General features: G+C 31.8%; 1 protein-coding gene across 1 annotated transcript in view; it reads right to left on the bottom strand.

The window, feature by feature from the left end:
* Window positions 1–18759, bottom strand: part of LOC137931291 (uncharacterized) — a 43229-nt gene extending 24470 nt beyond the window's left edge. The window contains exons 1-2 of the mRNA XM_068774730.1: window positions 18335–18759; window positions 10401–10566 (exon numbers count right to left, since the gene is read on the bottom strand). Coding sequence (XP_068630831.1) covers window positions 10401–10566; window positions 18335–18512 — 344 coding nt within the window. The 5' untranslated portion in view covers window positions 18513–18759. The remainder of the gene's footprint in view (window positions 1–10400; window positions 10567–18334) is intronic.
* Window positions 18760–20425: the final 1666 nt, after the last annotated feature.

The raw sequence follows: 20425 nt of genomic DNA, 5'->3' as shown, positions 1-20425 counted from the left end.
TGTTATTTATAATGATCGTTATGTTACACAAATCATTTAATTTTGAATTAATTATGCACTCAATCCATTCCCCTGTATTTGTTAAAAGAAACAAAAGTATTAAAAACTTACAATACGTTGATGCTAGGCTTTTATACACATTCCCAAGTGTATTTTATTCTTGAAGTCGAAAGTTAATTAATTTATCGGCCTCTTGGTTACAGCTCCTGACAGTGTCCCAAATTTTTTCTACTTTATAACACTTACTGTAATCTTATTCCTTTACGAAGCGTGAGATTTATAATAAAATTGAGAATATATTTTTGTTATCTTACACCAACAATATCAAAAATGTATGTTTGTTATATATATTGAACATTTGTCTAAAAAACATACTTACAAAAATAAATATTAATAATATTCGCGTAGTTTTATAAATTCTACAAAGAAATTAATTTCCTACAAAACGTTTCATTACGTTTTAATAATAATACTATTCGGTGCATAGACACATCCCTGTTCTTAATCTGCGCGGAACAGAAGTTTGCCTTTTACGATCAGAAATTTATCTCTATGGGAAAATTAAATATTAATTTTAATTCACTTCTTACTTAACTGGGTTACCGAAATTCGTTCTGTTTACAGTCTGTCAAAATTGTACTAAACCGTTGAAAACTTGTTTGTGAGTAGTTCCATGTAAATAATGAATAAAGTATGATTTATATTTATGTTTCAGTCCACTACCGCTGCTAGTTTCAACTGTATCAAATGAATTACATCCCAAATATTTAATAACTTTCAATTGTCAAATAAAAGTGTTATACATTTATTGGTATTTCCTTTAAAAACCTTTCCGTTGAGAACCATTTTATTACTACGGGCTGATTATAGAAATTGTTATTTAAATCGCAATACCATTCTGAGTCTAGCAATACTTATTGTTAACTGAATCCATTTAACACTATGGAATAAATAATAAATAGCAATTAACCGTAATTACATCATACTGTGCGACAATAAGGATAGATAAACGGCATTAAAATTAATTACAGTTGTAATTCTTGCCGCGTTACCAACATAGCGAACCATAAATTTAAATTGAGACAAATATCAAGAAAACTAGGATATCCCACCATCATGATAATTGTTTTTTGAGTATTATAAGAGTTTTACTCACAAGTTTTTTTTTAATGTGCAAGTCCTTGTGTCAAATCTTTTAATTATAATATATAATGATAGTTTTAAATATGTATGAGTTTTTTTTATGTTAAATGGATTATTGCAAATTTACTTATACTCCTATCAATATTCGCAAATAAAGTATCTAGACTGTATAGACAGAAACCCAATTTAAAACGTAACAAAATATTCCGTTTACCTTCGCAACCCAGATTGCGACGACACAATGTTTGAGGCCATCCATCAAACTAGCAACGAATGAAGCTTTTCAGTATCGTAATCTTCGAAACCTGTAATTGGTAGGAAGTAACGACTTTTTACTACAAAATATGCATAAGTTTAACAATGGACTACGCAAAATTGAGCTAGATAATCCAAGCAAATTATATTTAACCCATCATGAATAAAATCTATTATTAAAAATAAGTCAAACCATTAACTTACGTACCGCAGAAAAAGTTGTTTTATTTCTCCGGTCCCCTTAATCCTTTATCATATTTAAATTATCAGTTAAACAATGACCAGTGGCTCGTTTATGGCCTGCAGTTACCAAATATCCTTTTAAAATACGCGGTATAGTTTCAGGAGCTATACATTACCACCAGATAAAATATTTTGCCTTCACAGACAGGGTTTCCTCGATATTTGTGTTTCATTGCTTTGATCGTCTTCTTCTTATAAATACAACGTAGAAAGCCAGATCTTTTTCTGTCATTAACTTTTCTGTAATTAAATTCTAATAGCCCGGTACATAAACAATCTACAAAAACCCAAGCCAATTGAGACTTTAAAAAGTTCCATACAGTTGTTTACTTCTTTAGGTTCTACATTATATAATGCTATGAGAAAACTGAGAGTGTTTGGGATATTCTAATTCAAATGCAATATTTTTTATCGTAATAATATTTATTGCTCAACTAAGTGTACGCACAAATGTGAATTTACACGCCTGTAACCAAAAGTACTAATATTTTAAATATTACTCGGCTGTGTCTTAAAATTCAATTTCATAATAAATTAAACGACCGACGTCAAGTGGATTTGTTAATCGAATAACTTTATGAAAGCCATTTTCTGTGCGATTGTAGAGAAATAATTCGTTTTTATATTATGTCTTATAGAAAATTACATTGTTTTTCAATAATTGAATTCAATTTCGTATTCAACGTGCACTTTAAGTGTCAATAATACGAAATCACCGCTTAGATTGTGCAGCTTAAAAATCATTAATTACTATTGTATTAATAGCAGATACACTCAAATAATAATAATTAATGAGTATGTTTTTTAAACAATCAATGAACTTTTTTATATCTATCGGTATGTAGTTCCATACTAATGCGTGTCCTTCTTTTTGTTTTTACCGAAATAACTATTAAATAAATAAGATAAAATTTGTTATATCTTAAGCGTTATTTATTCTTAAATTTTTCATAATTTTTCGACCCCGTAATACATAAAATGGTATTTTAGTCGGCATTTTATTTTTATTAAAAAAACTACACCGTTCTGTAAATTGAAACTAAGCGGAGAGAATCACCAACCCGTCTATTTAAAACTTATTGATAGTTTATTTTTTCGATACACTATAAAATAATTTACTTTTTAAAGCTAATTAATAGTTTGTCCTAAATTAGAGGTAAGATAAGAGATAGATGCTGACGATCCGTCTATCTGAAATTTCATATAAAACTAAATTACATAAATCAGTGTTTATTAGGAAAGGCTAGGTGTATCAAGAATAAATACCGAAGAGTACAAATACTTCGTACTATGAAGGCTATTGACGATGACATGTCTCAAGAAAATTAATGTAAAGTTGCAAAATATAGTTCAAGTGCACACATTTATAAGTAAAACGAGATACCCAAGAACATAAAAAAAAGTTGCTTGCTTGTTGATTTAAAAAAAATCCCTGTATGCTATAATTGCAAACAATTTTATGACACCAAACAACTCTTCACTCAGTAAAGGCCTTAAATAAACCCATGATACTCTGACTTTTGACAGTTTGACGTTATCTATTTATTGAGTGCCGAGATTGTTTTGCTAATTGCACCTACTGATACGAATTAAGGCGAACATTTATCGAACCGGTGATTCGATTCTCGTATGGTAAAAATAGCGTGAAAGTGTAATCAACAAATTTCATAAGTGGTGATTGATGTGGTAGTAAAACACAAAGAAAAAAAATTGTTGAACACGCGTCTCATATGATAATTACTTTTATTTCATAAAATCGAAAACCAAGAATTTCCGTCTTATTTTTTCCCTCCTTTTCTATTGTTTAAGCATTACTAGATTTAATATATATCACATCACTTTTTATATAATATAGAACAATTCAAATAGAAGCAGATATTGCTTACTTTTCTCAATATACTAATGCTTGAGCAAATGAAATTGTTAAGGACATTATATCGTCATATTTGCTTGTTTGAAGTTCAATCTAGCACACAAACACACACACACATTTAAATATATTTACTCTCTGACTGAAGTACCTGACTTAATACTGTATTAGCGTAAATTTATAGTACCATTGTTAATGTTTCAACAAAACAAATATTTTTCTTACGCTTCGCCTGAATATTGATGATAATAATATATGGCACATGTCGCGTTTTTTTTTCACTTTGAAAACTTTTTATCGCATAGTAATAAAAGTTAAAATGTAATAACAAAGAATTCATAACAGGTTATCGCAATAAAATTGCATTTTAGTAATTATATAAGAAACTAGATTCTTTTGTACAATATCATTATGTCAATTGAACTCAACACATAAACAATTCAATTTTAACACAAAGTTTTGATTCACTGTTTAAGTTCGAGAATCACAATACTGTCATTCCTGTAGAGCTAACAATGCCGATATTTTTTGTTCATTGACGATTCGAAAGTGTAACATCCAATTCGAAAAAGAAGTTTTTGATTTTGATTTTCCTAATCGAAGTAATTAAAAGGTCTACCATAAAATTGCCATAATTATCACTTCACAGTGAAATTATATCTTATAAAGATCTCTTGATGACTTAATTAAATAGTTTTTTAACAATCTATTAACAATCAATTTTTAGCAATTAATAAAAAATAAATAAATCATCTCCTTCGTAATACACTTTTTGTTCAACATGAGGAGAATAGACAAATGCGTAATGCTTTAATATAAGCATTACTAGATTTCTTATATTTTTTATTTGTTCAAAAATTCAGCGAATAATGGCACAACGTTGAAAGCACAGTTAAATTAAGCTTCAAAAACATGGACAGATTAATATGTATATTATGATAATTATTTTTTAGGTTGAAGAGAGGGTCAAACGTTCAATAGTAGTTATATTTGTGATTTCAAACAGAAGCGCTCAAGGATTTAACTTGACAAATCGTATAAAAATGTGTTTATTCTCTTATTATTTAATACTCTTTTATGTACACGTGTGAAAAAATATATATAGTTGCATAATAGCAATCTTATAAAAGCAAAAATTATAATGGGCGATCTTATCACATGAGGCAATTTCTTCAATATAACCATAGTATGAAAATAAAAGGTCAAGTAGCGGTTGCATACATACGTAAACACACATTCACTTATTCATTTATAGTTATTCATTTATATATTAAATAGATTAAGTATTAATACATCGAAACCTATCAAATAGCTAAATAAGAAAAATAGGTTTGTTTACTATGGAAATCAAAATTTCCAATAAAACAACTTAAAACTACGAATTACGATAAAATTACTGTAAAATTCGGAAATTCTGATTCAAAAATCGAGATTTTTATTTTTGACTGTCCTGACTTGGTTATATTAAAATAATTTTTAAAGGCTGTAATAGGTTAAAATCTGATTGGCATCGTATACGTATACGTACGTACCTTTACAACAAAATTTAATGACGGTCCACCTCGGCACATTCGTTGTTCAACGTCGTATCACAAAGCAAAAGTATTTTCAATTTAATCGTTTTATTATTTTTTAACGCGCATTCAAATATTAAAATGCACAAATATGAGTTTAGGTATAGAATATGAGTTATCGTAATAATTATAACACTTTTCTTAGTAATAACATACATCGTAACATAATTCTACCAGTTACAATCTCTAATATATTAATATCTCTAGTATATTAATATCATTTGCAATGATATTAATATACTAGAGATTATTTCCCAGAATACGTAAAATAGTTTACAATTGCAATTACAACAAACCACTCGTCAATGCTTTTATGATGAAAAAGAATTTACATTTCATAATAACTAATGTATTTCGTAAAAATTATATAGAAAAAGTTTCAATGGGTTTTTATATCAATTTTGTATAAAATATAAAAAATAACCAAAATGTAATAAAAAGAAGTTTGAAATAAATTCCATATTTTTACAATCAATTAATTCAATTAGTCAACAGTCTGAACTTTTTTATCATTCTACAATGGGTCTTAACTATTAATTATAGTTGGGCTGTAATTAAAATCTATCACACAGCTTATAAATTATTTTTAATACTCCTATTAAAAAATAATTAGCAAAGTTTTTAAAAAAATTATTCCTAAGGCTTTCGTAATTTACGTTAGCAATTCGTCGTAGCAGTCAAATTCGATTCCCTGTAAGATACTCTAGAACGTCGAGTATCTAATGGAACCGAAAATTCAAGTAACTTCGTAACGCCCGTTTCCTATTACACAAAAACAATTTCATATTTTCCGAATAGACATTAATAAGTACTTTGAATCGACGACATCTATTTTTTTTAAACCTACTCTTTATATATAACATACTATTTATGTATTATAATCAATTTTTTTTCTTTTTATCGTCCCTGTATTATATAGTACCGTTTTTAAAAATCTAATACAAAAATTTGGAAGTTTTATGGTTTTAAACTCCAAAATCTTTACCGATGGATATGTTGAGCTTTCACTTTGAAAAGTAATAATCGCGATCTGACATAATTCAATAATCAAATTAACTATATACATAGGTATCAACTTAATTTACTTATTTTTACTTTTGTATTATTCGAATATTAAAAGAGACTTTATCTTATATTAAAGTAATTAAAAAATCATGTATGTAGCTCCTAAGTTTTTATGTGTGTTTTAATTTCTGCACACCTAAAATGAATCCCTTTCTCAATTCCTATAGAAAAATAAAAGGTTCGTATATAGTTTTAGAACGTTAATAGGTGATTCGAATATTATATATACTGGTGGCGTTTGCAGCTTAATTTGACACGTGGAATTCCTGAAAAACTTCCTTTATTTACACCGGAATTAAGAGGTACAGCGAAACGAAACTCTTCTTTTTGTTGAAGTGTACAAAGTAACTAAAAATAAATATGTTTAATATTCATAATTTCTCTAAACACTTACCAGGGCTCGGGCTGCCAATTTCACTGGATTGGGTGGCCATTTAGTCCTTAGGTGACTTAGGCAGGCGCTCCAACTTACTCGGCGTGTTTGTGAATCTTCGATAGCTCAGAAAGTCTCGTAATGTATTGTTTAACGTGTATTCGAGTCCGTTATGACTGTCAAACGCTTTAGCCACATCGATGAAGATAGCTCCTGGAACGGATCCCTTAATTTTCTTAACGAGAATATGCTATGCGGCGTGCTTGCTAGGTGCATGAAAGAAGAATTTGAAGTTCTTTTGCCTCAACGAATCTCCTAATTCGGGCGAGTAAAAACCATTTGTAATTTGTTGCATCTTATCCCGATTCATTGCGGGAACGTAGGTTGAGGATGAAGTCACAACTTTATCGCACGTGACTTGATTTACTGTATCTAAGAGGGACTACCGGGAGCGCATTTAAACTTTGAGCACCACCTTTCATATGTGGTATGGATTACAAGGGAGTATTGCTTCTCCGAACTGCCGGCTAGGTATACGGCCTTTTCCTTGTTCGTAGTCGAAACATTCGAACGTTGATCCTTTGATTTACCTTAAATCTCCTTCTAACGTCCAAAATTAAACGTAAAATAATTATTTCCAAACGCATTATTACCACTTAATCATGGTTAAAGGTCCTTGCTTATTTACTTTTAAACGAATTTCTCCACGTGTGACCCCAATCAAATCTGGTTTATTGAAGTTTTGACGTTTCGACGTCCCACTGCCTGACACTTTTTGTTCGAAGCAAATAAATACGATTACATGCTTCAATTTTGATAATTAATGTCAACATGTAACTAACTGGAATATGCACAGTAATTTTTGAATACGTTTTTAAGTATTTTTAATATTATTCTTCATAAATTCAATAGCTATCTGGTACTCTTTAATAAAAAAGACATTTTTTCTTGTTATAGATAGGCAAGAAATGGTCCAACTTCCTAATTATATTAAAAACTTTTAAATCGATCGCAAAAACAGTACTATTACAATTAAGATACTTTAACACATACTAATGAAAATAAGTCGAAAATATAATAATGTCCCGTCATTTATAACTCGTTTGTTCCCAAATCAGGAGGGAGAACATTAGTTAGTTGAATTTTATCTCTAGCGCTAAAAAATAACCCTTAAGCATAGGAAATTTCCAACTTGCACGCTTATGAAAATTTATTTTGATATATGTTCTAATTCAAACTCTTTCTCTCATAATTTTTTGACGTCGTTTCAACCCATAAATGCCAACAGCAATGCACATATGCCTCCACTACAGATATCTATGGGGGAAATAACAAAATCGCTACTCTTGGCAGGCGGGTTGAGGATCGCAGTGTGGTTTTATGGTACGCAGAGAACGCTGCTACCTATCCTCTGGAAACTTGTTTATGAGCAGCAGCAATCCTATACAATAATTCACATGGTGTGAATTATGTACGATTGTATCCCAGGAATTTAACCCGCGACATACGATCGCAAGCCACAGTCCTCTACCACTGGACTACCACTGCTCATTTTCGTCATTTTTGTACCAACCCTAACATCATATTAATACTTTTTTACCGTTTCGGTTTGAAAAGTTTCACATTGTGCTTTTCGCAAGTTACCTAAAATCAGAAACATCATCAATAGATACTTTGATTCCCAGAAATGTTCTTTGTTTTTATTGACATAATTGGAAATAATTAAGTCTTGACATAAATTCTAAAAGCGGATATTTTTTTAAGCGACACTTACTCAGAAGTAATGTATTATTTTTTATTCGTTCATTTATTACAATATCATTAAAAAAGCTCTCCGAATTTTGGGTTTTTATAATTTATTTATTTTCGAAAAATGATATTTATCTTTGTATTTATATATGTGTATATATATATATATACATATATAAATATCTTTTGTCTTATCTTAATCTAATCTTTTTCTAATTTTACTTTACAACATACAATTCGCCTAAGATTCGTGAGATATTTATAATTTACTGATAGTTAACTATCACAGAGAATTTCCGTTAATACGAGTGCTTTTCAGTATGAACGGCCTCAACCGTATCCTGTTCAGAGTATTTTATTAAAATGGTTTACTGATTCCTAGGTACCTTTTGGCGTCATATCGCACTATGTCACAATATTTATCTTGATTATTAAATGAAAAGAATTTTTAATTTAGTAAAATTCAATTTTTTTCGTCTGAAAACACATGCTTTAAGTTTTAAATTTGTGCTAACTCTTTATTAGAAAATTAAAATATTACGCAATAGCTATGCGTTTCAACAAGAAAACTAATATGATTGTAAATTGTATTATAAACTTTTAATAAAATCACTTTGGTTATTCTTTTTATGTCTGCGTGGTTTTAATGACAAAAGATTAGTTTTTATGAGTAATTTCATTTGATCTTTTTCTGCTTAAGTTAATGATTATAATGTAGAAAATAGAAACATTTTAAATTTTACTCCACAAAAGGAAAAAATGGAGTGCAGGTCAAGAAATAATTAGTGGCGGTCAAACAGTTTTTATCAATCCGGGAAATTTATGTTAAAGATGCACCTGGTTGTGTCAGATATAATAGACGCCATTTTTGATGAAGTAAATCAAGATGAGCATATGAATTGTTTCAATGTAGCTGAAGAATTGAAAATAGACCACAGAAGTTTTGGCCAATTTTAAAAAGCTATTTACACAATACGGTAGAAATGAATCTATTCATAATAACGATAACGCTATCCCACACACATCTTATCCACTCGGAAAAAATAAGAGAGTTTGGGAGATGATAAGCTTACCATCAAGAAAGGGCTATCATAATTGCTTGTCGCGTTTTTGATCAGTAATCCCAAAATTTCTACAGCAAAGGCCAAGGCCATTTACAAGATGGCAAAAAGTCATCGAACAAAGTGGCAGCTATATGTTATAAGTATACAATGTTAAGAATAAACCTGGGGAAAATACATTTAAAAAATTGTACGCGATCCGAATACAATATGTATACGATGTAGTTTTCTGAATAGCCTCCAAATATGTAACCAAAACTCGATTTACTGATAATCTTCATATGATGCAAAAGCAATGGCATTAAATACTTTTTCAAAGTTTTCAAGTCATTGCAAAATCTGCGCTTCTAGTAACATTATATAAGCGGGAATTTCTACAACGCAGTCTTTTATCTTTAAGCGCAGGCTTGTAGTGGACAAAGTTACTGATCTTTTATTACGCTTTCCGGTGCAATATTATCGTGTATAATTCCGTTTATGCCGTTATATTTCTTTCATTTTTCCTATTATACCATTATTATTATTCTTATTATTACCGTTATTATTATACCGTTTTCATAATTAAATACTTGGTAAAAACGTTAATTCATTTGTAATATATCTAACTATTATTGTAAGCTAATGGTTAAAAATCAATATAAACGAGATGGAGAGACGAAATAGTAATATAAACGAGAGCATATTCTTCAGAATTACAGGCTTATACTGAAATCATTCGTACATGTTCATAATATGTAAATATATGTATGTATATAGATAAATTCATATATGTACATATACATAAATAGGTATGTATGTGTGTATATATATATATATATATAAATATATATATACATACATTCATACCTATTATGATGAGATATTATAAAATAAAATGCAGATATAATTTATTAAATACCCAAATTAATTGTAAACGATTGGTTTATTCTAAGAATAAAAATTCTAACAATATCATGACTCGCTAACAAAATTTAGCTATTTTAACATTTTTACACGTACTTTTAAATACTTTTTAGGGAAACTGGAATGTTTAACTTAAATGAAAAAACTACTACTCATCTACTCACCTTCGGTAGGATTGCGGCGCAACCGGCCAACTACGGCGCGAACGCAGCACTAGCGCGACACGCGGCATAGATCCTTGAGTATTGCCCATCTGCGGAGCCGAAGTTCTTTTTCGACTCCAGCCTCGTCGTCCGCTATTAGCTCCCCAAAGATGAGATGTACCGTATTCTACACGTGAAATAAAGTGAAAAAACAGTTATAAAAATTATCATGAATCTGAGAAGCAAAAATTGTAGAAATTTTTATTTAGTTATGCGAAATAATTCTTGCACTGAAGGTGCAGGTTATTCAGGCCTTTTGTTAATATAAAATACCATATTTAACGTTGATTCCTGTAAAACTATTTCTTACATACGAAAAAGCATATAATATAAACTACTTATTTTTATTATATACTACTCAAAACAAAATAGGGCCCACCATCATTTTGCCCCTTAATTTATGTGCATGCATGATTATTAAATTTTTACAATTAGTCGATGTTGAATTAGGGTTTTACACATTAAGTAAACACAAAATAACGTTTGAATTGTTTAATTTTATCGCAATACACTCAAATACACATTTTTAGAGAAAATGAGCACTAAGTAAACTGTCAATATAAAACTTTTATAGTCACTGTTTGTTTTTAATAAACTTGCCGGGAGCTTTTCTTTAATATCGAGTAGGACCTCCTTTGCTCCGTATGCACTCTCTGAGCCTATCTGGAACACTCTCAATCAGATGAGTGATGTTTTGGTCGGGTATTCGTTCCCAACAGAGTTTCAGCGCGTTTATGAGGTCCTGTTGGCTGTTAACGTGGCAATGGGTCTCTTTAAGACTTCTTTTCAATTGATCCCATAAATGCTCAATCAGGTTGAGCTCGGGACACATTGCTGGCCAAGGTAAAACCGAGATATTGGCATCAGAAAGTACCCTCTGAGTGACCCTAGCTGTATGCGCACGAGCGTTGTCTTGCACAAATACAAAATTATCACCTACTCTTTGTGAATATGGGATGACATAAGGTCAGATTACTTGCTCGACATAACTGGCTGCAGTGACCGTCCCTTCGTTCAAGATCACCAGCTCTATTTTGCCTAACAAGCTTATACCGCCCCATATCATCACACTCGGGCCCCCAAAACGATCAGTACCGTGCATGCATGGTTCAGTAAAACGTTCTCCTTCTCTTCTCCACTCACGTACACGTCTGTCATCGCTAAAAAACTTAACTTTACACTCGCCTGAAAAGAGTACTGCCCTCCAATTGTCCATGGTCCAGTCCAAATGCTCACGCGCAAACCTCAAACGTGTTGCCCGGTGAGCCCTTGTTAATTTTAAACGAATAACACGCATCCTAGAAGGTTGCCCGTCCTCGTGGAGTCGATTCCGAATGGTTTGACCACTAACGCGTGTGCCAGTAAATTGCCTTAGCCGGGATTGCAAGGTCCGGGCGGTTGTCGTGCGGTCCCGGCGCGCAGTCAATCGAATGTACCGGTCTTCTTGAGCAGTTGTGGCTCGAATCCTTTCTGATCCAGGACTTCTAGCCACACTACCTGCCTCCTGGAACCGCTCCCATACGTTTCGAATAGCTCGCCGTGACACACCAAGGCGAGATGGAACCGATCTTTGCGATTCTCCCTCTTGAAGCAAAAGAACTGCCCTTGTCGAAGTTTCCACATCCATATGACGACGAGAAAACACAAACGAAAAAACACAGCTAAACAAAGTGTCATCAAAGTATTGCGCTTAAAGCAAGACTGAGAACACAAACGATTGAAAATTTAAGAAATGGATAAATTTAAGCACTTTACTTTTTCTGTCTCCCACTTCAAATCAACAAAAAAGTTAACTTTTAAAACATCATTATGAACTAATAAACATGTGTGCTAGAAGTGGTAGTGCTTCATTTTGTCAATGATTAGTATTTAAGTTATTTATAAACACGAATAGAGACAAAGTTGCGGTGGGCCCTATTTTGTTTTGAGTAGTTTATTTCTTATAATAGATTATTGTTAACTATGCACTTATGCCATTCTATGAGAAGTTCTTTTTTTTAAATGAATTCTTAGAACAAAATTCAATAAATAATTTTAAACCGGTTTTCAATACGTCATCGGTATTAAATTTTGTTCCTTGAAATAAGTTCTCCAAATTACAAAATAGGTGACAAACAGTGCAAGGTCTGGAGAGTGTTATGCATAATGAATACTTTAGGTCGGGACTACCCTAATTTAGCAACTGCCAGTCTTAAAGAATAAGTTTGAGCATTATTATAAAGTAGGATATATCAATTGACTAGTGTCGATTGCGGTTAGTTCTCGAATAAGCCTCTCCAGCGACATTTTCAATTGTTTTAAATATGTTCATACATTTAGTTGTATGAAAGCTCTTAAAATGCAATGCTAAATAATCCAAACAGGTCCACAGAACTTAAAAATATTACCAACAAGACTTGTTATTTTTCGCGTTGAATTCGGTTTTTTTGTAGTCAAGTAAAACAAGACAGTTCTTGACATTTTAGCTAGTGTGCTTCGGTATGTGCTGCACTCACTTTTCGAGATTATTCAGTTTTCCTATTTAACACAATAGGAATAAATTTTGTTACCAAATCTCATATGCTTAGGGATAGCTCACCGTTTACTGTCGATTTCAGACTTACGTTAAAAATCGTCTAGTGGAAAAAGAAAATAGTTTAATAAATTTTGGAATTGAAATGGTTGCATCAAAGCCTCGACGTTCTTTTATTAGCAGAACCTGGTCTCTATACGTCTGTAAATCTTTGAGGAGTTTATGCAGCGTAGGTTCCAAAGAGGAATACGTATTAAAAATTATGACTAGCTTTTTCTTAGATTAAGTTTATGACAATGCCACAATAAAATGAAATGACTGAAAATTGTGTTTAATGAGTACCAACCAAAATGAATGAAAAACCAATTTTAAGGAATGAGCGTCATTATACGTTTGTAAAAATAACAACATAAAAAGATTAAAGCACTCCGCAAAAGAATAGAGTTTCAATCACAATGGAAATACAAAAACTCGACGTTATTTGAGCTGCGTCCAATACGAATTTATGCGCAGAAAAAATGTTTTTGTTTTATCTTATGTAATACTTCACACCATCTGTTACATGAATAAGCTTACTAATAAATACAAAACCTTAAACATATTTTGGGTAAAGATACAAATTTTTAAATAAACAATTAACCTTATTCTTGGTACAACCTATTGAAGTTAATAAGAAATACCTAAATATATTATAAATACATCTAGAACTACCTGTGCATAAATTGAAATTTGTGATAACGTTACGATTGATAACACTGAATTCTATTAATGAAAATCTGATAAAAGAAAATATTCTTTTTAATCTGTGCCATATCTGTACCTTGCGTAATATGAAAAACCTGAATCACTAAGTCTGTAGATCTAATAAAATTTCTATACGCTATACTTATACGCCATTATACCAATAAGATTTATTTACAAATAGTTTAAGTGTCTCGAAAGGTATAATATTCGTTTTAATTCTTGGTGCTTGAATGCTGAAGAATTCCACGAGTTTATTATTATTTTCCCCAGAAACTGACCACGGAAACGATGATGTTAATCAGTCTTTACGCAATTCTGATTTAACTACCTGAGTACCTTTTTATTGTAGAATACTCTTAGACCCAAAGTTTACTCTAATGCATCGAGTTATTGGACTTTAAATGTTAATATATGCTTTAATCAATTTTAATTTTTTTAACCACATACTTTTGTAACAACTCCCAAAATTTAACAAACTTTTTTATGGCACTCTTTATAAACAAACCAAATGAAACCACTCTTACGAATAGTTCCCATCATTTCCCATCCTATCCCTTCATAGAATCTAAGCCCAATCACATTGAGCACAACGGCAAAAGAACCAGAAGAAGATACTTTCCTTACAAAACAAGCCATTTATTTTATCAGTTTTATTAAAATACTATACTCGTAAATTGAAGGTGTAATATATTTTTTAGGATTAATATATTCATTGATTAATAAATATAATGTGTTATACTATTTTTGTTTTGTCTGAAAGTACAATACTTCGAAAATTGTTAAGGTTCATTCTATTTACCGTATGTACAAAAAATATTGCGTAATCGAAAGTGTATTAATCTTATCACTGGCTTTCACATGAATGCCCCGGGTTGGAGGTTTATATGATTTCCAGAGGGTCTAGCTTCACAATTACTTGTGGTTGGCCTTCGTCAGGTACTCTAATATTATTCGAAATAATATTACGAAAGTAATGTTATCGTTTACTTTCTCAAAGATTATTAGCCTTCACAGCATAGAAATAATAAGAAAATGGGAAGTAAATTATGGTAATACTTAATAACTTTTTAAGCTTTTTGACTATGTATGTTGTTTTAACATATTTCATTATTTTTTAAATATATTTAAAAAACACAAACGCCTTCGCAGTGTAAGTAATCAATAACTAAGGTTAAATATTTAATTGCTCGGTGTTCGCACTACTTCTCAATTAGTTGACCAATAAAAAATAAAAATAAAATTTAGTCTTTTCTATATGGACCATAAGATACCTTTTATTTTACATATGATGCATGCATGATACAAATAGGTTTATTGGACTGTAGATTTATCTCTAGCATGTTTCCCTTTTGTAAAATAGCTTTTAAGTGGGTTGATGGTTATTCGTTTTTTCCCCTAAACGGTACTTCGTCAGCATCGACGCGTTCTTCCATTTTGAAGGACACTTCATCTATCTATGACGAGTAAATTACAGAACTAATGGAACCGATCAAAGCGGCAAACACGAACGCTCTGCCAATGACGAAACGATATTATGTACTACAAATGCGTAGCTAGCGTTAAATTATATCTTTATGGTATTATATCGGTATGGTGTTTCATTTATCCATGTCAGTCTTATCACTATGCATTTTATGAGTTTCCTGAAATAAATTTCACTTATAAAAAGAATTTAAAGACCGACAAAATGTAAATCTGAAAATTCGACTTAGACTTTCTGGTCTTTATACCCACCCGTAGATGGATTTCTAAAAGAAATCAGTTCCGTACTAGTGTACTTAAAATCCCAATTCAACTTTTTTGACAAATCTTTTTGCACTAATTTTGTAAAGATTATATTTATGTATATTCCATAAAATAAAAAATTAACAATACTACGTTCCTAACAATCTCAATAACGACGCAAATTATCTCAAAATTCAGAACGTATTGCTAGACGTATAGAGCTACTCATTGCCTTTTAACATGCAAATTGGTTTACCATGATACAAAAAACACTTTATGTAATGGAAAACGAGGCTAAGTTTTTAAACTCACAAATCTCTTTAAGAAATATTATCTTCCATTCGAGATTAAAAAAAATAATATTTTATCCACGTAAGGTAAACAAGATTACTCAAGTCCTTGCATACAAAGCATATAAATGCGCTTTTTCAACATTTTAAAACCATTGTTTGCCTGCAATCTAATCTAAAGAATTGTGAGTTTTATTAAACAGGTTTTCTTAAACAAAACCATCTGCCCATAATGGTTTATTTTTTGTGATAAATGCACCATTTCGTATTTAAACGTAATCACTGACATAGACTAGATTTTCACATCATTTCACATCAACTGGTAGGTCTTTACAAAATAGCTGAAAGAACGTTAGCCCTCTAGTAAACCAAAAAAACTGATGAAACCGTTAATACGCAACGTACGACTAAAGTTAAAAACTTCTCACTTTTTTGAAAGAAGAAAACTAGCACAAGTTCCGGGCAATCACTTGAAGACAAGTCTCCATTTGCCTATAATAATGTAACGTGTTTTAAAATAAAATTTCATTAAAAACTTGCACAGCGTCTTTAATCGGAAAACTGAATCTAACACAGGTGACAGTTGCGTAATAACTACATGTTTCTTCTAACATCATTCTAAGATTAAGTAAACGTAAGCTTTTCATAAATTTTGGGATACAAAAATAAGTTTGACTTAAAATAACTGAAAATTAATTAACCAAATATTATGCGTTCATCCACAACGAGAAATAACTACTCAATTTTCGGAATAATACTTTTTTTTTGTTTTTATTCGTAAATCATATTCTAATCAATGTTATTTGTAGTCGTGGACAGTTTTCATTTATTTTAAATTTTTTAATACAGTAGATCTTATAAGTAACAATAAATTACAAGTATTAGCTAGAATTGGTCCAGGTAAGTTCAGCCCATAGGCGCCCACTGCAAGGTATAGGCCCCTCCAAAGATATCAAGGGGAGCATATCCATAATCGCCTCATTTGGCAGGCGGGTTGGCGATCGCAGTGTTGGACGCTGGTGCCCATCGCCCAGAAACTTGTTTGTGTTATATATTTATGTATATAAGTTTGTATTCCGGGAATCAAACCCACGACCTACGATCACAAGTCTCAATGCTCTACTGTGCGCTACCACTGCTCAGTGTTGCACCAAATATAGTATAATTCTTTCACTAACAAAATGTATTTGTATTTTACGTACAGATTCATACATCTATCAAATCAAAACACAAATAGTTATAATATTAGCTAATTACACTGTAGTTTACAATCAGTTCTAATAAGTGGTCGTCTTTTACCAACATAAGCTATGTGATTAAAACCACCTACTTTCCGGACTAATTAAAGCATATGTAACTATAAAATTATTTTGTCATAATAATAACTTTCACAATTTTCAACACAAAAATGTCTGAGTAATGTTCGAAGTCGGGGGAAATGTCTATACCAAACAGCACATAGCTATAATCATTGTTATTAAAAAATACATAAAAGAAACTAACAGATACCTAACATAAAGTAAAATTTAAAACATATTAAAATTCGAAATATTTTTCTTCAAGTAGGCATTTACACACACTTTTGAATGGTCTATTATTTTAACCTTGGAAGAAGGAAGCTACCACTTGCTCGGAATGCTAATCTACTGAGAAAAGCCTGAAAGAAATTCCGCCAACAGTTCTTTTTAAATAAAATTCAGCAATGTTTGATGTACACGTTATAAATTCCACACATGCTACAATATGATATGTTCTTCTTCGTTTCAGCCGATGAATGCCCACTACAAGACATAGGTCTCCCCTAAAGATGGCCATGATATCCGATCGTACGCTGCCCGCATCCAGCGACTTTCTGCGACTTCCTGCGACTTCCTGCGACCTTAACCATATCCTCGGTCCACCTTGTGGGGGCCTACCGATGCCACCTCTTAGGCTCGTGATCGCTGCTCGAGAACCTTTCGGCCCCGACAGCTATCGGTTGCACGAGCGATGTGCCCCGCCCACTGCCACTTCAGACGAGCAATTCCTCGAGCTGCGTTCTTGATCTTAGTTCTTCTGCGGATCTCCTCATTCGTGATTCGATCTTGCCGCGAAACTCGGAGCTCAGCCCTCTCCATTGCTATCTGAGTGACCCTTCTTATGAAGCCCGCTGTAAGTGACCACGTCATAGATCCGTATTTTAATACCGGCAACACACAGTGGTCAAAGACCTTCGTCTTCAGATATTGGGTATTTTGTATGACAAGAGGTGTCAAAGCTTGCCGAACGCTGCCGATCCGAGTCGCGAGACAATAACGACATTTAATTTATACTTATACTTTTAATTTTAGATTTAGAACTTAGAAAAGGAAAGACATCTTGTGACAGTTTATATATGCGTATACTCAAACCAAAAAAGCATTTGCTATCTTTTTGGTGACGAAACTTAGGCGTAAGGACTTTATTTTTATTTCTAGTATTTATCATGTGTCTATGTCGCTAGTGTGTTTATAAGTGTCACTATTTTATACAAGAAATAAATATTAGCGCATAAGTAATATGTAATTAAATAGATATATACAAAATAATTTTGCAAACATGTTTATATTCGTCAGGTAACTACAAATATAGCAAATATTACTTACGCATATAAAGAGTTGTCGGATGAGGCCCTTGTTCTGAGCATGCACGACGCCCGCGAGCACTAACTAGCACCTCACGCCTTGGCCGCTCCGACAAACTTTCGAGAGCCAATTCATTGCTACTTCCTACAACGTCACCGCCACCTTCATCACGGTCCTCCTCAACCACACAGGTCGACATCACGGTCGCTTCTGAATTTCAAATGTTTCTTATCTTACTTCACGATTCTTTTTTACACTGTATTTAAAACTAGACTATCTTTCGACACACTACACGATTCGATAGCACTGATGAGTCTCTTCTTGGTACAAAATTCTGTACGCTTGTACTGCTTATTAACACTCTGACGTTTATTTATTGGAAAAATTTTAAACGGCCTTTGTAAATCAAGCTCAAATTAATACTTTTCTGTTTGTTCCGATGACGATTCTGTTTTTAACCTGTAAAAAAATATTTAATTAATTTTTTGGTTGAATTTACTATGGCTTATGTTATATATATATATATATATATATATATATATATATATATATATATATATATATATATATATATATATATATATACCGTAACCTAATTTATATATATATGGTATTTATATATATATATGGTATAAATAAGGCAGAAAATATACAGTAAAGCCAGAGGCAATTTTGAAATATTTAATTGAGTAAATCTATGGTAAGGTAAAATGTTATCAGCATGAAAAAAATATACATTACATTATGCCTTTTGTTAGTAGCAAGTTTTGTTAGATGCAAACATAAAGTTATTTAATAATCGCCTACTGTGTTAACTATATCAGTGAACGTTAACTCGTTATACGACGGAATAAGTAAGGTATCTCAAGCATATCGATCCAACTAGAAACGATGGACCAAAACGTTATTAGTTTAATGAAATGAAGCCATGAAATATTAACGACAAATTTATCTTATACGAAACCTAGACTCTTATTACATTACATACCTATTACATTGCATTAAAAATAGATTAACTGTTATTAAATAGTATAAAACACAACGAACTCTAAAAAAATCTAGGCTTTAAAAACTTTAATCGAAATAACATGTATAAAAAGTTCTTCAGAAACCATTTTTATAAGTTTTATATTGCAGCTGAATTGCAGGTTAACGCCATTACAGAGGGCAGCGACCGACACACCAAACGCCGCCATGCGACCCCCGCCACGCGCTCGATATCTCGACCCATTTCCCGCGGCTCAAGACATGTACACTTCCCGTTTTTTTTTTAAAATTTTCGGCGGATATAAAATGGTATTGCATATTTAAATGTACAATGGCAAATCAGTTGAATACAATAATAATTTCTAAACCTTTCAATCGCGTATACATATTTGCATTATCAATGCATAATCATTTACATATATCATTTGCAAAATCAAATTTCATAATAAATATTACAGTGTATATTTGTTTTTGAGCAAGCCTTATGTAATTTAAAGTTATGGCCAACACAGCGCTCATGAAAACCGTGAGTATTAAATCGCCTCAAAAACTATGATCTAGAAGGACGTGGAAGCCCACCGGTATTATTTAAACAAAACTGTCTCCGCCACTACCTCCCTCTATTTGTAGAAGCTAATGAGTCCTCTTACGGTCACGACACTCAGAATTAAGGAAAGCTTACATTATTATAATTCTATTATAATCCTATTATTATTGAAAAGGGGTCTAAGTGCTTCGACATAAATCAGTCCGCCCAAGCTAGCCTAAGTGAGAACAAGAGAATCCAATAATAAATTGCATCAGCAATAGTTAAATTATCATTAAATTATGTTGTCGCTAAGCAAGTTAGCTTAAATGAGCCGATAAACGAGAACTTAAATATTAAAACCTCAAAACTGCGCCAAGTTTGATTATTTCTGTTGAGAAATTAGTTTTGTTTATAAATACTTTAGTATTGACAATATCAAGTACAAAAACACTTTGTAGGACGTTTGGTGTTTAAAAACCTTAACGAACGTGGGTCTTCATTGTTTTAGGGACAGATGTGAATGTCGTTAGGGAGTGTAAAGAAAGCCAGTCCGATTTGGCCCCGCGTACCGCAAGCATTGCCATGTGTTTAAATGC

The sequence above is a fragment of the Battus philenor genome, unplaced genomic scaffold (genome assembly GCF_028537555.1).
Source record: "Battus philenor isolate CCGP_79_NKW_IND1 unplaced genomic scaffold, ilBatPhil1.0.hap1 SCAF_7, whole genome shotgun sequence".
Lineage (NCBI taxonomy): Eukaryota > Metazoa > Arthropoda > Insecta > Lepidoptera > Papilionidae > Battus > Battus philenor.
This window is presented reverse-complemented; position numbering and strand designations above follow the sequence as displayed.